We start from the raw sequence: 19,848 nt of genomic DNA, 5'->3' as shown, positions 1-19,848 counted from the left end.
AGCGATGAGACCTGTTTTCCGGGTTTGGTCAGGTGATGTTCGACATATACCCTATTGTGGCCAACGTGTATTTGAGAAAAACATCTTTTTCATAACAAGATCCCCCCCTCATATTTTCAGTTGTTTTACTTCAATGAAAAGTTTTTCATTCAGTGTTTTTATTTAAATAAAAAATCAAAAGGAATGCAGATTTATTTTCACAGGCTTTTAAGTTTATATTTACAAAGGGTGTCAATAATTATGGCCACAACTAATATATATATATATATATATATATATATATAAATTAAAATTCATCGTGGAAAGATTTTCCAAATTAATGCTTTCTGGAATTTACAAATTAAGGCATCTGAAAAATTCTATGAGGCTTAATGAAATTCACTAAAGCCTCAGGTCTGCATTATATTCAACAGTCATTTAATTATAACATGTTGACAAAGTTAAATCTGTTTTTTGCTTTTTCATCATGTTTTTATTCACTTTCATCAGCCTTTTTAACAGATGATTTAATGCTGCAGAAATTCTTGCAAATTCACAAAACAAACATGAAGAAGAAAGCAAAGTGTATTTTTGAGGGCAACAAAGACAATGACACAGATCTCGAGACTGTTTACACAGAGCTGTTCATCACAGAGGGAGAGATGAAAGATGTCAATCATGAACATGAGATTCTGAAGATTGATGATGCTTTCATGAACAAAAAAACACAGGATAAACCAATCAAATGCAATGATATATTTACTGAACTGAAGATTGTGCTGACCAAGGGAGTCGCTGGCATCGGAAAAACTGTCTCTGTGCACAAGTTCATCCTGGACTGGGCAGAAGAAAGCACCAATCAGGATATAGAGTGTGTGTTCCTGCTTCCATTCAGAGAGATCAACATGATTAAAGATAAAGAGGTCAATCTCCATGAGTTTCTGCTGAATATACTGTAGTACGATTGTATCAGTTGCATTTTCTCCAAGAACACAAGACAGACAACACCTACTCAAAAAACCTGATGAGAAAACAATCAGGCTTCCCAACCATTCTGGAAAACCTGGGATTTTGTAATGCTGTTTTCCAGTTATGAGAATTAAATAATACCTACATTTCTTCATGACTTCTTTGAACATTGTTTCAATGAACTGTTTTAAAAAATGTTACCTTTCCTTATGAATTAGATTACAATAGATTTATTTTCACTTCATCAGTGAAATCCTCAGCTCAGAGGATCATATTACTCTTTGTTCTTGCCTCATTTCAGTAGAACAGATTCAGTGTGTTGATAACTTGACAAACGCTGTGACCGGATCATTGAGTCAGTGAGTTGAACTGGATCAGTTTGATTCATGAATGATTTGCTGCAGTGTTGAGCACAAATGCACAGATGAGTTATGAACAGGAGTTGATCCTGAGGCATTTTTTGGGCCTTGGAGATGCTGCCCTGACATTTGTACTTATTTAAGCTACTTATAGCTTTTTAATAGATACATCGGTAACACTTTATAAGAAGTATACAGTAATAACAAATTTACAAATTATTTGCAAACTATTAGTTTTGTTTGATTGTTGTGGCTCTTGCAAAGAAAAGGTGCTGCAAAAAAAAAGCGGTAACACTTTCTATGAAGCCCGTATTTATAATACATTATAAGGGTATTCGTATATATTGAATGAAAAATGCATTATAAAAAAAACGTATAATATGTTGTATCATCTCATGAATAATCATAAGAACAGTTTTAATGTATTATAATACTTATTTGTGGTTATAGCTTTTAAGAGTATGATGATTTATAACACACAGTGAACATGTTGCATCCACTTCAGTTACAATGAATTATATTTCTCATAGTTATAATGTATTATAAGTGTCATATCTTGCCAATGTTTAAGATCTGTTTGAAATTTAAGATGTTAACGTTTATTATTACATGGCTCTGTTGAATACTTGATTCTGATTGGTCAGTCGCGACATTCCGAGGTATGTTATTCCTCGATAACCACCGGTAAAAGCTGATAACACACGCTCATCCGGGTAACTGAAGTCAGCGCTATACTCTTGCCAGGGACAGTTTCTCTTCGCGTTTGCTTAGCTAATAAAATATTAAAACTCAATTAAATATTATGTGTACAATTATTTAATTATGACATCCTGGTATCACGGACTCGCTCTCATTTCATACAAACGCAGCTGCTGCCATTTTGCGATGATTGTTTTGTACACTGTAATGGATTGTAAGATGTAACTAACAAACTGGTAAGATTTTATCAAATGTTAATCTTAAATCAATATCTTTTATTGTGTTAATTATTTATGTGTTGAAATGTTGTGTAATAAGTGAAGGAAGAATGACTGGAGGATGCAAGAGAAAGAAGTGGGTATTTAGGATGTTGAGTGTCAGGAATAAAGAAAATGGAAGTGGGAAGCCTAATCTAGAGCTTGTGGAAAAAAGGTCTCAAAGACATCTTGGTCCCCTTGATCTCCCACCATGTAAGTCCTGGGTCCTCTGTCATCAGTGACGAGTGGCGTGCCCACTGCATACTGTCAGTTCTAGGGTCTGATCATCTTACTGTTAACCACAGCAAGTGGTATGGAGAGAGAGAGAAAGAGAGAGTTATACTATCTGATTGATGAAATGATATTGGATGCAGTTCAGGGTAGGATGAAATAGAAAACTTGTAATACTCCCAGTAGTTTGTATAAGTAAGTGTGTGTGTGTGTGTGTGTGTGTGTGTGTGTGTGTGGTACTCCAATGGTGGTGTGATGTTTCTATCTGTCAGGCCATCTTTTCTTCGTCATGTCAAGCCATGTTAATAAAAATAAATGAGTTATGATTTCGGTATGACCTGTGTTGTGTCTGCTTTGATCCTTACAAAACAAGGTTAAGCGATGTCCAACTTTTAAAGTAATGGATCATTAATAAATGTTTTATTAGGGTTAAATAGTACTCACTTTAGATTAAGTCATACAAAATGCTTAATTGTCATTAATTAATTGCTTTAATACTACCTTTATTATACGTTAATTCCATGAATAATAAATGTTCCTAAAATGTTTACAAAGACACTGATTAAGCATTAAATGTGCATCAATTCACTTTATACGTAAGCATTTATTTACTGTTAATTAATAACTTATTTTTTTCATGAACCATTAACAACTCGTTTAATATTGGTGTAAAATATATCACTTAGGTATAGTTAACAAGTTGTTAATAAAGGATGAAAAAAACGTTATGCAAGTCTTTAACACTTAATTCAATTACAATTAATGTTAATTACAGTAATAATAATCGAAAAACTCACTATTTGTTTATAACTTGTTTGTGTTAACAACATAGAAATGTAGCGTCTGGACCAATCAAAAACACAATTTTTCATTTGATTTAATAAATCAGTTATTCATTAGATTAACAAGATCTAAATATTTATAATTAATTATAACTAGTTATGATTAATTATTCATATTTCCCCATGAGCTGATTCACTACAGAAACTACAATTTATAAACTATTCATTAACTTAAATTAACAGTTTGTAAATTATTTGTAAGTACTTTATTAGTCTGTACTTATTATAGTGTAAACAAAGTTGCTTAAAATATTTACAAATACATAAAGTCTATCCCCAAACCTAAACATAACCACTTAAAAAATAAAATGACATAATGCTGACAATATGAAATATATACAAATACTCATTAGATCACGTTGTTAAAATACATCAGTTAGGATTAGAGGTAGAGTTAGGGTACATAATAAACAGTTTGTACAGTATAAAAACTGAAAATGAATGCAATTAATGTCCAATAAATGTTGGTTTAAAGCACTTAATGAACTACAATAGTTTTAAAATGAGTTATTAGTGCTTTGTTGTTGTATAATTATTATAAATTGTTACCTAGTAAAGTTCAATCAATAAAGTCAATAAAGTCTAATAATACTTTATTTATCACAAACATGCACTGCGGATTATAAACTATATAAACTCATAAATTCACATTAATATAGCTGTTTGTTTTGTTTACACAGGCTATGTGGATGTAATCTCACTGCTCAGTCCTGTGAGAGTTTGTCTTCAGCTCTACAATCCTCAAATTCCCATCTAAATGTGCTGGACCTGAGTAACAATGACCTGCAGGATTCTGGAGTGAAGCTGCTTTCCGAAGGTCTGAAGAGTCCAAACTCTAAGCTGGAGATACTGAGGTTTGAGTTTCAAATACTTGATTAATTCTTTTGCAAGTTAATTATTAAAAAACCACACTGTTGTATGCAGTTACTGTGTTCTTCTTCTTCAGATTTTCCATCTGTAATCTCACTGCTCAGTCTTGTGAGAGTTTGTCATCAGTTTTACAATCCTCAAACTCTGTCCTGAGAGAGCTGGACCTGAGTAACAATGACCTGCAGGATTCTGGAGTGAAGCTGCTTTCCGAAGGTCTGAAGAGTCCAAACTCTAAGCTGGAGATACTGAGGTTTGAGTTTCAAATACTTGATTAATTCTTTTGCAAGTTAATTAAAAAAACCACACTGTTGTATGCAGTTACTGTGTTCTTCTTCAGATTTTCCATCTGTAATCTCACTGCTCAGTCTTGTGAGAGTTTGTCATCAGTTTTACAATCATCAATCTCTGTCCTGAGAGAGCTGGACCTGAGTAACAATGACCTGCAGGATTCTGGAGTGAAGCTTCTTTCTGATGGACTGAAGAGTCCAAACTCTAAGCTGGAGATATTGAGGTTTGAGTTTCAAATACTTGATTAATTATTTTGCAAGTTAATTATTAAAAAAAACACACTGATAAGATTTATTCTGTATGCAGTTACTGTGTTCTTCTTGTTCAGATTTTTCACATGTAATCTCACTGCTCAGTCTTGTGAGAGTTTGTCATCAGTTTTATCATCAAACTCCGTCCTGAGAGAGCTGGACCTGAGTAACAATGACCTGCAGGATTCAGGAGTGAAGCTGCTTTCTGATGGACTGAGGAGTCCAAAATGTCAGCTGGAGCTACTGAGGTAATGGTTTTCCATAAAATAATTAACAAAATGCTACCACAATAAATGGCAGCTGAATTTTGTTAAAAAAAAATGTTGCTTCTGCTTTCAATGGACTTCCAGAACTAGAGACAAAAACAACATTCGCAGGCATTTTTTTCATAGATTGAAACGGCCGGAAACAATTACTAAAACGGCTGCATTTTCAAAGATAGCTTCTGACAGCACTGCACAAGCTAGCAGCATAGCATCTAGCAGCCGTGTGCAGGACACCCTTAGCATCTTGGCTAGGGTCCAAATTTAACACGGCTCTGGCAAGTATATGAAAAGGGTGTTACTTGCCAGATGGCTGGTAACTTATTTATAAATTCTAACAATGCATGGTTGTGAGAATGTGATATTGGTTAGTGTGATCATCAGATTGCGAAGGTTATGATGTAATTATAGAAATGTATGATTATATACATATACAATATACGAGTGAAGTGTGACACAGTATTCACTGAAACACAAGAAACTGAAGTCTCAGAGTTATTCAGTTTGCTGTAAATGCTGTTCCACATGAACTCATCTCTATCAGTGCTGTGAGTTTGGGTCACTTATAACATGGATTGGAAAACTAAAAATGCACCAAATATCTTGATAAATTTGTAATGAGAATTGTTTATAAATCTGTTGAAGCATCAAGAACTTTTAAGGTTGTTCATAGTTTTCTAAAATAACATTTTTATATTTTATATACTTTATGAAAATAATAAAAGCTCTATTTTTAAAGATTGAAAGCAAAGATATTAAGAGAGCCATAAATAATAGCATTGTAATTTTACTGTAAATATATTTGAACTATTTGCAATTAATATTTTTATTTTACAAACATGTACAGATTCACTCTGAATTGTTTGCCTAAAGTGCTGAAAATTATTCTATGGGTGTTTTCAGATATATATTTTTTTAAAAGAACCAAACCCAGTTCACTTAAAGTTAACCAGAATGGGAACCAGCCGAAAGTGACTTGTGTCTGTCACGGTGTGCCTACTGTGTCGGAGCGAGGAGACGAAGGAGCGCGGAAACGGAGGGAATCCAGAAGCATAATACACTTTATTTCTCAAGGAACAAGGAACACACACGTAGCACACGGGACTAAACGAGACAAACCTGGAATCAATAAACATAATTAACATGGGAGAAACTGGGTAATGGATGGAGCCCTCCTTGGGCTGGACATAGGAACTGGAGCCCTCCTTGGGCTGGACATAGGAACTGGAGCCCTCTTTGGGCTGAACGTGGGAACTGGAGCCCTCCTTGGGCTGGACGTGGGAACTGGAGCCCTCTCAGGGCTTAACTTGGGAACAGGAGCCCTCTCTGGGCTTAACTTAGGAGCAGGAGCCCTCTCTGGGCTGGACTTGGGAACAGAAGCCCTCTCTGGGCTGGACTTGGGAACAGGATTTCTTTCTGGGTTTGACTCTGGGGCTGGAGCCGACACTGGAGCGGACTCAGGGGCTGGAGCCCACAGTCTCTTCCTCCGCATTCTCCTTTTTAGAGCAGAGGTGAGAGAGACAGCTTTTAGCTGAGGGCTTGGGAGGGAATCGGCCGGCGGGCTTGACAATGGAACCGCTGGTGGGCCTGACTGAGGAACGGCCGGCGGGCTTGACTGAGTAGCGGCCAGCGGGCTTGACACGGGGACGGAAAACAAAACACTTTCAAAAAGGAAACCAAAATGAGGAGAAGGGGTGCCGCTATCTGTTTTCGGTCCAGTCTTCTTTCACGGTGTGCCTGCTGTGTCGGAGCGAGGAGACGAAGGAGCGTGGAGACAGAAGGAATCCAGAAGCATAATACTCTTTATTTCTCAAGGAACAAGGAGCACACATGTAGCACACAGGGTAGACATTTAAGACTAAATTAAGACATTTAAGACGCAGGACTCAGGAAACACAGGGCTTAAGTACAGGAACTAAACGAGACAAACCTGGAATCAATAAACATCATTAACATGGGAAAAACCGGGTAAAGGAAGGCACATGCGGAGAGAAACACAAGACACAGGAACACAGGACTGACAGAGTCCTTATGGTGTTCACAGTATAGTGGACTCAAAAGAGAACACGGTCCTTTTCTTGGTCTTCTTCAGCACTGAAGTGATCTCAGGCACTTTCTTGTTCACACCACAACTTCACAAGAACTCAGACCCCAGCTTTCTGTGCAGCAGTGGAACGCTGGAGTCTGACCTACTGGAAAGTTTGGAAGATGAAGTGGACAGTGAAGGGGATGAGGAAGAGCTTTATCCAGAGCTTTAACAACACATTTCAGTCAAATTTAAAATTAAAAGGGAACATTATCTGTAAAGTTAATTCAACTTCCTTTTTTCTCAGATAAGATAGTATTCAAATGATGTCAACACTGCCTTGTAAATTGTACTAATATAATGGCTTCGATACTGAATCGCTACATTATATTTCTCGGCATCTAGGGGGTAAAATCACTGTTTTTGAAGTAACTAAACTCACAGCTTCACTGTTCGCAGAGTGCAATTCACACACAACTTTCATCTCTCTCTCTCTCTCTCTCTCTCATTAATTATTTCAAAACAATGCTATAATTAATGCATTCAAATAAATGTGATCTTACAGCACTACTTCATCTCTGTGTCTGATTTAAAGTGGGCAGAATGCTAGATCTCCGCTGCGTGTCGGGTGGTTTGTTGCCTCCATGTCATGCATTAAAATTATTTAATGCACAGCTAGCCGTAGATTACATAAATGTAAAGAAAAACTTCATCATATCATATACAAAAATAATTTATTTACTAGAAAAATGTAGAGACACAACACAGTTTTTCTGAAAAAAATAATTTAATTAATTAAATAATAATAAAATATTTTTTTATAAAATCAGTTAATTAGAGATGATTTTGATTATTAAAATTTAATGAAACCATTCAAATGGAATCCAGAAAATTAATGGAAAACACAGAATTTGGTAAAAATAAAACTGAATTTGAGAAAAAAAAATGAAAAAATGAGATGTAAGTTTTGTTAAACTTTTAATAAATTGTGTAAGATTCATGATTTCAATTAATTAGACTTTTTTTATTCATATTTATTAATTTAACCATTAAAACAGAGTCTAGAAAAATGTAAATGTAAAATCCGGAATTTGGGAAAAAACCTTTAGGCGGCCCCCGCCTAAAGGGACCCAAAAGCGAACCTTACTTAGGGCCCATTTAATCTTTTCCCAAATTCCGGTTTTTACATTTACATTTTTGTAAAAAATGTAAATGTAAATGGGGGGGCTCTGAGAGCGTTTGGAGGGTTAAAACGAACTAGGTGTGAAAATTCCCTATTAGAAGTTGAGTAAATATGCCACTCACACAAATGGAGTTAAGCACAAAAATGACATCAAATCATTATCCAGAAATTAAAAATTAATATTATAAATATTAAATATGGTCATTTGCAGCCAGAAGGGATGCTTGAACCAGCCTGACCAGTCAAATGACTGAGATCTGATGCTGAGGTCTGAGGATGTCGGCTTTTGAACCAGCCTGACCAGTCAAATGACTGAGATCTAATGCTGAGGTCTGAGGATGTCCTCGTATGAGCACATTAGTATGAATGAGGCTTGTGTGAATAGCATATGTTTCTATGCTTCTACCTCCTCAGCGCATTGCTCGGTTGCTTTAAAATAAAATAATCAGATTTTCAGTACACAAACCAGCTAATTGCACATATTCATAAAGTCTGTCTCTGTGAATATTATACAGTTGACCCAACTGACAAGATCAGAATGACAACAAATGTGCACAATACTTTTTATTGAATAATCAGTTCAATACAAAAAGGTGTAGCGTCTGGACCAATCAAACACACAGTTTTTCATTTGATTTATCTATTGGTGATATATGTGTACAGCCTCTGGCTGGTCTTCCCCATCTACATTCACCAGGTTTTATAACTTGGATGTCCTGCCCTTCAGGCATGGATTTTGTCCACTTAATTTACCTAATTCCCTGTATAAGTGGAGAAGGTCTTGTTTTGTAGACTTGTAGCATCTGGACCAATCAGACACACAATTTTTTTTTATTATATTTAACAAATACTCTGTAACACCCCTCAGTCAACAAACCAACTATGAGGATCTATGGACCCTTCCCCCGAAATGCATCAAACACCTCAGAAAGGCAGAACAGGCCTCTGGCTCCATGGCAACCAATGCTGATATCACTGGTTTTATTGCCCAGAGGAATGCGGGCAGAGCACAACTCAATTAATTTACCCTTAGGAAAGACACACATTGCCCATAAAAATGGACTCTTCTCTAATTAATTCATAGGAAAACCTTTCTTTGAATGAACACACATATCCTTCAGGTCATTGTGTATGTTGTCTTTGATATTTTATACTGTTTTATGCAGGCTTATGATGGAACCATTCGTTCCTGTCATCTTACCTATATGTAATCCTACCATGTGTAGTATCTATGAATTCGTCTTCTGATGATCTAAACGAGAGTGTATATTATATGTTGGTACATAGGCAATATATTAAAGGGTCATAAAACTCCCCAGTATTTCCAAACTCCCGCTTGGGATTTCAGCCTTTCTCATTGGACAAGCCCATCTTGAGAGGCGTGAATCTTCTCAGACCTTAAAGGCCTCACATCAGTGACCCGCCTGCAGTCTGCGGTTTGGTTGGATTCTGAGAAGATGAAAATGTGAGCCACAACGCTCCGTGCCAGGCCTCGAGCCTTGACTTTTCCATTCACCAAGATAATCTGACTCAAACTGGTTCTTTCCCATCAACCAACTTCAGCAAAAATCAACTTGAGCCTTCAGATTGCATCAGGAATCTCTGTCAGACAGACAAGACGTGCAAGTATCAAACTTCGTCTTATTAAATGATACATTAAGTATCATTTGCACCTTTTTACAAAGGTGTGTTTGAACTAAGAATCACTCAGGTACTCTTATAGGCTGCAAAAGGAAACGCAGTGGGAGAGACACCCTACTCCTGCATCCTCACTCAGCAGTGCAAACTCCCTCATATGCACCAAGCTACGAAGGGGGGAGCCAACACTTTCTGCTTAACAACTCAGCAGACAGAACCATAATACCTCCAGCAACCACAGAGAGGAGGGGGTCCCCCAGAGACCTTGACAAGCTAGCCAGAAAAATCCCAGCATTCACATGGCCAGGAAAATAATAGTTTCCTACGTTATGCAGTACTAGCAGTAATTTAGAATGGTGGCGTCATTTTAAATATTGCTTGCAAGCAAAATGTGCTGTTTTGATTTGTGAATGAAGTTGTATGGGACATGTCATAACTGACTGTAATGAGAGAGACACCAGAGCTAAGACCGTAGAAGGCGATCTGCATGCAGCCAGAGCTGAGGTCCAAACCCTGACTCAGCAATTAAAGAGGAGCTTGACATGGTTCAGAAAGAATTGAGGACTTGGAAAGACAACTGTTTCACACAAAGTCACTGTTTAAAACAGCATATGTGGAACTTAATGAGACACCAGAGCTAAGGCCTTAGAAGGCCATCTGTATGCAGCCAGAGCTGAGGTCCAAACCCTGACTCAGCAATTAAAGAGGAGCTTGACATGGTTCAGAAAGAATTGAAACAGTCCTACCGACTGCGCATGGACTCAAGTAAAAGACACCCTGCTGCATGTCACACAGCCAGCAGTGCAAACTCCCTCACCCCTGTACACAGACACAAAAGGGGGAGCCAAAGCATTCTTCCTGAAAACCTCTGAAGCTGCAGAAGGAAAAAGTTTAATTCAGGCGAACCGAACTTAGAATTGACAGACAGTTGACCCTGAGAGGTCAAGTAAATACTTACAGCGGATCTAAATATTTATAATTAATTATAACTAGTTATGATTAATTATTCATATTTCCCCAATGAGCTGATTCGCTACAAAGGATACAACACATAATGTGAACAAACAAACTAATGTGATGTGGACTGTTTCTGTATGTTTTTGTAGGTTGTCTGGCTGTATGGTGACAGAGGAGGGATGTTGTTATGTGTCTTCAGCTCTGACTTCAAACCCCTCACACTTGAGAGAGCTGGATCTAAGCTATAATCACCCGGGAGATTCTGGAGTCAAGCTGCTCTCTGAAAAACTGGAGGATTCAAACTGCTCACTGGACAAATTCAAGTATGTTGAGCAGGAAGAGGTTTTAGGCTTTATTGTTTAAACTTTTCATTATCTCTGGGTATATTTCAACAAACAAAAAAAATATAACAAAACAGTACTTTTAACTCACCCCCTAACTGGCCACAAAACCAGAGCAAACAGTGAAAACACAATAAAAATAGCAGCCTCCTCCCTACAGCTTCCATAAAAGGTAGAAACAAACATATTCAAAATTATAACTTATGTTGCAAACATTAACAACTTGTAAATTAAGGAACAAAAAAGCCCTAACTTTAAAGGGGACATAGGATGCATCGGATCGGACTCTTTAGTACTACATACATGAATGGTGAAACATACTTTGGTTAAATTCATCAATGGTTGTGTAAAACAACACCCTTTTTACCTTGTCAAAAACAGCTACTGCTCACCCCACCCCACTCTTCTGTTTTTTTTTTGTGTATTCGGTGGTGTTGCCATCAAAAACTAAACTAATCCACTGCCTCCTCAGTGACTCTGATGTCAGGAGAAAATGAAGACTCTTATGTTCACTTTTACATCCAACTACAAAACACCTGCATCGCTTCTGAAGTTTCTGTGTTGCTCGATCTGTGTGAGTGACTGAATGTGTGTGTGTGAGCTGCAGTGAAGACAGCACATTAGTTTAGAACATTTGTGCAATGATCACCTACCAGCAATGTAAAGATGATTTTATTAATATATTAGAATGAGGACATTACAATATAAATATATTAGAACGAGGACAGTATTATTTATGGGCTTGAAAACAAGATGCAAACAATCATAATATTGTACCTGGTCAAGAGTGCCCAATGTTGAAACGTGAAACCTACACCATTACTGATATTATACAGTTCTGGAGGCTCTTCATAATGCAGAGATCAACTGTCTGCTCCGCCTACAGTCAGCAGTGGTCCTACAGTATGCAGTGTTTAATAAACAGCTGTTTTACTGAGTTCTGCTGAGGTGAAATTCAGTGCAGTCCCGTATCGGGATACGTATCGTATCATGACTTTACTGGTGATACACAGCCCTACTAGCAACCACCCCATGTACTCTAGCAACTGCACATCAACACCCTAGCAACCATGTTGTGTACCTTGGCAACCACATAGCAACCAAACAGAACATGTTATCAACTGCATAGCAACCACCCAAGTGCCCTGGCAACTACATAGCAACTCCCAAGCAATCCCCCCCGAGTACCCTAGCAACTGCATAGCAACACCCTAGAAACCACCCTGAACATGTTATCAACCGCAAAGCAACCACATCACGTACCTTAGCAACCACATAGCAACTCCCTAGCAACCACCTGAGTACCTTGTATAGTAACTGCATAGCAACAGCAATTTGTTCACTGACTGAATGTGACTGTGTGTGTTTTCTAGTGTGGATCATGGAGGAGAATCCAGGATTACAACAGGACTACAGAAATGTATGTCTAAACACACACATACACACACACTCTCAAACAGCTGTTTTACTGAATTCTGCTGAGGTGAAATTCAGTGCAGTCCCGTATCGGGATACGTATCGTATCATGACTTTACTGGTGATACACAGCCCTACTAGCAACCACCCCATGTACTCTAGCAACTACACAACAACACCCTAGCAACCATGTTGTGTACCTTGGCAACCACATAGCAACCAACCAGAACATGTTATCAACTGCATAGCAACCACCCAAGTGCCCTGGCAACTACATAGCAACACCCTAGAAACCACCCTAAGCAATCACCCCGAGTACCCTAGCAACTGCATAGCAACACCCTAGAAACCACCCTGAACATGTTATCAACCGCAAAGCAACCACATCACGTACCTTAGCAACCACATAGCAACTCCCTAGCAACCACCTGAGTACCTTGTATAGTAACTGCATAGCAACAGCAATTTGTTCACTGACTGAATGTGACTGTGTGTGTTTTCTAGTGTGGATCATGGAGGAGAATCCAGGATTACAACAGGACTACAGAAATGTATGTCTAAACACACACATAGACACACACTCTCTCTCTCTCTCTCTCTCTCTCTCTCTCTCTCACACTCACACACACACACACACACACACACACACACAGACTTGTTTATATGCACCGTGGGGGTCACCTGTCAGAATTGCTATATAGTGGGGACCACCCTTTCCTATGATCCTACAGACCTAAAAAAAAAAATAACGTGACAAAAACTAAAAAGCCTGTGTGCCTCACTTCAGATTACAAATATTTCACTACAAAAGTTATAAACCTGACACAGTGGTTACTTGTGGGGTCATTTCAGTTATAGTGTATATCTGGGGTCCACCAAACACACAACCAGTTTATAGTCACTGCGGGGATCGAACTCACACCCATTTTATCCTTTTTGTAAAGTTATTAAAGTAGTTAACTGACTTCAACACATTTTTTAAAGCAGTTTGTAAAAAGACAATCTACTTTGAATAGATTAGGAGCTCCAAACTAAAAAATGCTCCATTATTTATAGATTCAGTAGATGTTCTATTTAATACAAAGTAACATTGCTTGTAAAACGCATTTATAAAAACATTTGCTAAACATGTCATCTGTAATCTAAACCATTTCTCAAAACTCATTACATTAGTAGGTCAGCAAGTCAACAAATAACTAAAACTCTTTCATGCCTGTGTTCAAAGGAAACACTAGTTTGAGTGTAAAAAAAAAATTCATTCAACAATTTCTTAAAACTTAGTGCCAATAAGTACAACAAACAACTTCAGCATATTTCTTGAATGTCTGCGTAAACATTTAGTTACTATATTTAGTGAAATAGCCAAGGATGGAAACTCAGTAAGACTCACCAATAACGTTTCTCTGTAGAAGATCAGCATCCTCATATCAGCGAGCAGCAGTCTTATAGCTACAGAACTCTACTGTCATTTTTACATTATTTGCTCAAATGCAACATTTAAATCAATGTCATCTTGGTTGCTGTTGAAGGATCATAAGATATAAATTGCTCGTTTTTGTGAAGTAACACTGTCAGACAGTGACAGCAGCAGGTAAAGTTACAGCAGGAGGCCACGTCTCTCTTGCCTCCATTGAGTTTGTACAGACCCCTAAAGTGTGTGCTGGGTTTGGTGGGGGGTAATTGAGAATGAATGGGGCAAAGTCACGTGACAGGAGGCAATGGTTATGATCTGCTATTACTGGTTCACACGATAAATCATTCCGCATCCACAAATCAGTCTGAATGAAAAAATAATGGCTGTTAATAGTTAAAAAGTAAACACACCGTCGGTGCCGAATGTCTTGTGGGCAGCGCGCCAACATATAGAGCCGTTGTGCTACAGGCTTCTTGAGTTCAGATCCCAGCTCCAGGACCTTTCCTGAAACCTGACCCCTCGCTCTCTCTCGCTCTCTCTCGCTCTCTCTCTCTCTCTCTCTCGCTCCCAGCTCTACACTGTCCTATTTAAATAAAGGCAAAAACATCAAAAATAGACCTTAAGAAAAGTAAACAAACAGCTCACACATTTAGAAATCACCACTTTATGTCAAGTCAAAATCAAACTTAAGACGGCTTGAAAACATGATCTGTGGGGGTTTAAGTGAGCAATCAGCTCGGTGGAACTGAAGGTACATCTTCATGTCTGTGACCAGTGTTTACTGAGCTTTGATGGCTGATGAATGAACAGTTGACTATTAAAAGAACAGCTGAACATCAGTTCACAAATAAAACATATTGTTTAAATTAATGAGATGTATTAGGGCTGGGCAATATGGCTTAAACATGTATCATGCTAAAAATGTTAATTTCAGTCGATATCGATAATTATCACAATAAATTTCAAATCTTTATTTCTTTCAAGTTTAAAGTCTGTGTGAACCAGAAGTTGCTACCTACTTTATTTCAGTGTAGTGACATATTTCCAGCTGAAACGGAATATTGAATAGAGGGCATGGTTTTATGTTTGCGCTCCTCCTCTCTGTCTCTCACTCATAGCAATCTAACGGTTGGAGGGGTGTGTTTAAGGATATTCTGCCCAAGCCGTCAAACTGATGTCATCAGAGAAGGAATGCCATGTTCAGATTTTGATTAAAGATTACGAAGACAAACACATTTTTTCAGCGGATTAACATGCACAGATTAATTGTTTCCATCAAGACTAGCAATGTGCGCTAGTAAAGTAAATAAAGTCCATTTTGATTTCATGCAGACTAAAGGCAGATTTTTGCTCCTAAGTGAAAGTTGTAGAAACCAGACTGTTAACTGTGGTTTTAAACTGCTCTTTATGGTCAGAACATGACAAACACTTAACGTTTCTAAATTCTTTACACTTTTCCACTAATTTTCCTTAACAAAATAAATATCTTAATAGAAAAAATGTTTTTTTTAGTCTCTGCATGTTGTAATGAGTGATATATAAATCATGATTCTAACGAGTGATATTGTTTCAAATCATGAAGCAGGTTTGAGTTCCTGACTTTGATGATGAGTATTTTCAGCACAGTTTGCAGTGCAGGCTGCAATATTAATAATATTACATTTTCTTGTCTCTTAGAAATGCACATTTGACAGTAGCTTGAGTTTGGATGCAGATGTAAGTTTATGTTCATTATCAAAAACAGGAACATCTGTAAAAATTGTAACAACTTTATTTTTATATGGTGAAATTTAGTTAATCTGACTGTTTGAGTTTTATTAAAATTAGTCTTAATTTTAATCCAAGTCTTCCATAGTAGCAAACATTTAGATCATGATAACCACAGTTAAAACCACACATATAGCACCTCAATACCATGGTAAAAATATAACTGTATGGGTTCTAGGTATTTGTATGAAAAACAGTAGTATAAATACACAAACGCTATAGCTTAATCACGGTGTGTTTGATTAGGGTTGAAGCAAAACTCTGCAGGGCTGCGGCTCTCCAGGACTGACGTTCGCCACCCCTGATGTATAGGATGATGACGATGATGCATCAGTCAATGTGATACGGGAAAAAAATAGAATAATTTGACATTTGAGCTATGACAACTAAATAAACAAATCTAGCACTACAGGGGGTAAGATAGCCTCGTATTTATTCTTAAAAAACGCATCCCGAGTAAATTACCTCTTATAACATGTATTAATATTTATTAATTATTTATTTATTAAATATTAACTATTTATATAAATACTAAATCATTCTAACACTGTGTTTTGGCAATTTAGTTGAATAACTGGTAAAAGACAAAGCAGAATCCAAGTAAAAGACAATCATCTGAAAGTTACTTTTGAATTATAATAAGTGTTACATTTAAACCTAAATTCTGTGCCAATTCTGGGGGGTCTAATTACTCCAAGGGTCTAATTTTATCATTTCACTTCAAAATAAAATATTGCTTACTCCACAAATCTGAAAATATTAATGTTCACAGATCCCTACTTATCAAATACACAACATCATAGACAACGTCAAAATACAGTCATAGATTTTCCAGTGACACAAAATGAAATCAACCTCAAAACTGTTTCGACTAAATCTCAATAAATCTCATAAATGTTGATAATCAGATGAAATGACAAAAATGCTGTCTATGATCAAGAAAATTAGGGTGAGAGTGGAGCAATACCATGGTGCCGTTAGTGTTACTACAGTAAATCCATGGTAAATGATGGTGATTTGTAGATTGTGAGCAATGATACAGTCAGAAGACTAAACAGTGTTTCTGCTGTTTGTCAGCACTGTTTCATCTGGATATAAACTAGTATAAATCACAGAGTTCTTCGCTGAATTCAAGCTCTTCACACTGGATCTCACATCGTTGTTTAGTGTCGTGTGACCGAGACTCATCAGCGAATTATGTCTCTCTTTCTCTCACACACATGCAGTGTGCTGCGGTGACGATACTTTAGTGGACTCTGAAAACAAAAATGAAGCCGGTCTGATCGTTGACAAATCTCTGCATAAAACTGACAAACTATGAATCATTCGGGTTTGTTTTAGGGTTGTTTTTTTACTATAACCTTTCAACTAATGGAGGATAAAGATACTGTATATTCCAAATAAACCAAGTGCATGTCACTATTTTTAGGCTTTAGTCTCATAAATAAAGGCTGTACGTCAATATAAATATGTTTTGTGACAAACATTAATATATACACATGTACCAGACATGTTCACAAATCTTTATTCTATTTTTAGCAATAGTTTTTTTTCAGCTAGTTACTGTAATTATCAGCATATGAGGCTAAATCGAGCGCATAAGCTGCATGTATGCAGTGGAAGCAAACAGAAAACAGATTTGGCAACAAAACCATAGTGACTGCTGCTTCTCTGTCAATTTTCTGGAATTAAACTCATATATATCAGTGTATCTTTGGAATAATCTGCCTTTCCATGAACATCTCTCTGCTTGTAAGGCTGCTAGATGTTAAACTGGACATGCTGCATTCAGAAGTAGTTGTGCAAGCAGTCAAGAGAGTAAAAAGTCATAAAAAGGATCCAGAGATGAATCACAAATAATTCCAAGTAATTTACAATCCCCAGAAACAACCTCATTTTCTAAGTAGTATTTGATCAAAAGAAATGGAAACATACATTAGAAAAAATATGATCTGTAACAATTTGACAGTGTAATTGTTACCTTTCGGGCTGTAATTATTAGATTCCTCCAGTGGTGGACAGCAACGGAGTAGGTTTACTTCGTTACTGTACTTAAATTTTGAGTAACTTTTACTTTTACTTCACTACATTCCAAAGCATAAGATCGTACTTTTTACTTCACTACATTTCATAAAACAAATCGTTACTCCTTATAATATAATATATCACGTGCTCCGAGACGCAGAAGCGGTGTCTGATTCAAGAACGAACTGATTCTTTTCAATTAACCTTTTCAATCGGTTTGCAAATCGCACCAAGCGATTAATTGACGAATTAGAATGAACCGATTGCAGTTGTTCTCGAGTCAACAACTCACTGATTCAAATGAACCGTTTAGTGCGAGTCTCCAGTGAACTGAATTCACAAGTAAAGGCCCTTTCACACGGGACGCAGCAAGCGGTGGAATCACAAGACAAGTAAGAACCAGGAGGTCATGTGAGCGCGCGTGCGTCTGATGCTGCTAAAAGTAAGTTACTAATGTTGAATTTTAGGATTAATTATTGTAACTGAAAAAAAACCGAAACATTAAAATAACACAGACTAAATAAAATAACTCATGCACGTTCATATTCCCCGCTGCCGTAACCTTAACAGTTTTATTAATTACAATATACAGTAAAGTGTGCACATTATGCTTTGCCCACTTTTCTAAAATCCTGTATGGTAAGGGTTACGCGCTATTGATCTTGTCCCCTTTCTCTGAGTTGGTTTAGACCCCGGTACTTGTGTGTGTGAATTACTTGTCTGTGCAGTGAAGCTGAGAGTTTAATTAAAAAACAGCGACATGATAACCTTGCTGAAAATGATCATTTTCAATGGGAATCGGATTTATGTTTAGATGCAGGTTAGATGTCCAGATATCAGATATGTATCCGATCTAAAACCACATTTGGAAGTGTCTCAGGACGGTTGCGAAAAAATCTGATCTCGAGCAGATTTTTGTGTTTACATGTGTGCAACAATATCCAATCTGTGTCACATGGGAGTAAAACAATCAGATTTTTTTGTGTGAATGCAGCCAGAGAGAAAGAGAGAGTAACATTTGTGGAGTACCTTCTGGATCTGTATGTCGATTTCATCAAGATTTCTCCCTGTAAAATCTACCAAGCGTTCTTTTTCAAGTGCCAAAAGAATTTTGCTCATTTTGGCTAGTTGAAGTGAAACTAACTAAGTAAAATGTGCACATACCTCATTAGTGAGTTGTGTAGCTCCTACAGGACCAAAGCATCAACCGTACATGAAGACTATAATAAAGATGACACAAATATTAGTTAAAACCATTACTTATAAACCAGGTCCCCACTACGCTAAACCGTACAGTGTGTCTGCATCAGAAATGGCATACTTCCCTACTGTACAGTACAGGAAGTGAAGAGGGAATAAGAGAGGGGCGAGATCGGGAAAGGTCCACGAGCCGGGATTCGAGCTCGGGTCACCCGTAGCGTGACGTCGCTATATGTACAAGTACAAGATCTTTAGGTCCCGTTCCCACCACCCTTCAAAAAATTGTCAGTCTTAAAGAATCGGGGTCTCACATCTGTAAAAATGACAAAAGTAGTCCAATTTTGTCAAACCTTTCTCCAAAGCCAGTCACTTGCTCCACAGTCGTATCTTATTTCCTCTCCGGGAATAATGTCCCTCACTGTAAAAAGGCACAGATGGGGTTTTTCTGGGCCACAGTCTTCTTCATGGTGCAGCTTCTGGTGAAAGTGATCATTATTCACCAGCCGGCCAAGAGTGCCGTTCTCTTTAGTCACATCAATGCTTCAATAATAATAAGAAAAAGAGCAAATTTCGGGTGCGTCTTTTAAAGACGACGTTGCATGGCAAACTTGACGTTACGTCTTTGTAAAGATGATGTGCGTCTTGCTACTGACAACGTATCACCCGGGCATTTCTGGATGCGGTCGTTACCTGGCGCTGGGTGATGGTCACGATCGCTGCCTCACGTGCCTGGGCATCTAGCACGCTGAGGTGGCATTTGTGGATGAGTCATGTTCTCCGTTTCCTCAAATGGGTGGAGTTCCATTGCCTCTGCCTCGATCTAGTTCTCGTCATGGCGGCAGTCAGGCGGGGGCTACTTCAGGCAGTAGCACG

The 19,848-nt window shown here is 37.6% G+C and overlaps 2 protein-coding genes across 2 annotated transcripts in view; both read left to right on the top strand.

The window, feature by feature from the left end:
- Window positions 1–938, top strand: part of LOC107698610 (NACHT, LRR and PYD domains-containing protein 3-like) — a 45,398-nt gene extending 44,460 nt beyond the window's left edge. The window contains exon 4 of the mRNA XM_016499663.1: window positions 490–938. Within this exon, the coding sequence (XP_016355149.1) occupies window positions 490–938 (449 nt within the window). The remainder of the gene's footprint in view (window positions 1–489) is intronic.
- A 3,065-nt stretch (window positions 939–4,003) lies between these two features.
- The window catches only part of LOC107698614 (stonustoxin subunit beta-like), a 28,237-nt gene continuing 12,392 nt past the window's right edge, over window positions 4,004–19,848 (top strand). The window contains exons 1-6 of the mRNA XM_016499667.1: window positions 4,004–4,190; window positions 4,283–4,456; window positions 4,544–4,717; window positions 4,823–4,993; window positions 10,962–11,135; window positions 12,527–12,573. Coding sequence (XP_016355153.1) covers window positions 10,975–11,135; window positions 12,527–12,573 — 208 coding nt within the window. The 5' untranslated portion in view covers window positions 4,004–4,190; window positions 4,283–4,456; window positions 4,544–4,717; window positions 4,823–4,993; window positions 10,962–10,974. The remainder of the gene's footprint in view (window positions 4,191–4,282; window positions 4,457–4,543; window positions 4,718–4,822; window positions 4,994–10,961; window positions 11,136–12,526; window positions 12,574–19,848) is intronic.

The sequence above is a fragment of the Sinocyclocheilus anshuiensis genome, unplaced genomic scaffold (assembly GCF_001515605.1).
Source record: "Sinocyclocheilus anshuiensis isolate Anshui unplaced genomic scaffold, SAMN03320099.WGS_v1.1 scaffold254, whole genome shotgun sequence".
In the NCBI taxonomy this organism is placed as follows: Eukaryota; Metazoa; Chordata; class Actinopteri; order Cypriniformes; family Cyprinidae; genus Sinocyclocheilus; species Sinocyclocheilus anshuiensis.
Note: the sequence above shows the minus strand (reverse complement) of the source record. Positions and strands in the feature narration are given on the sequence as shown.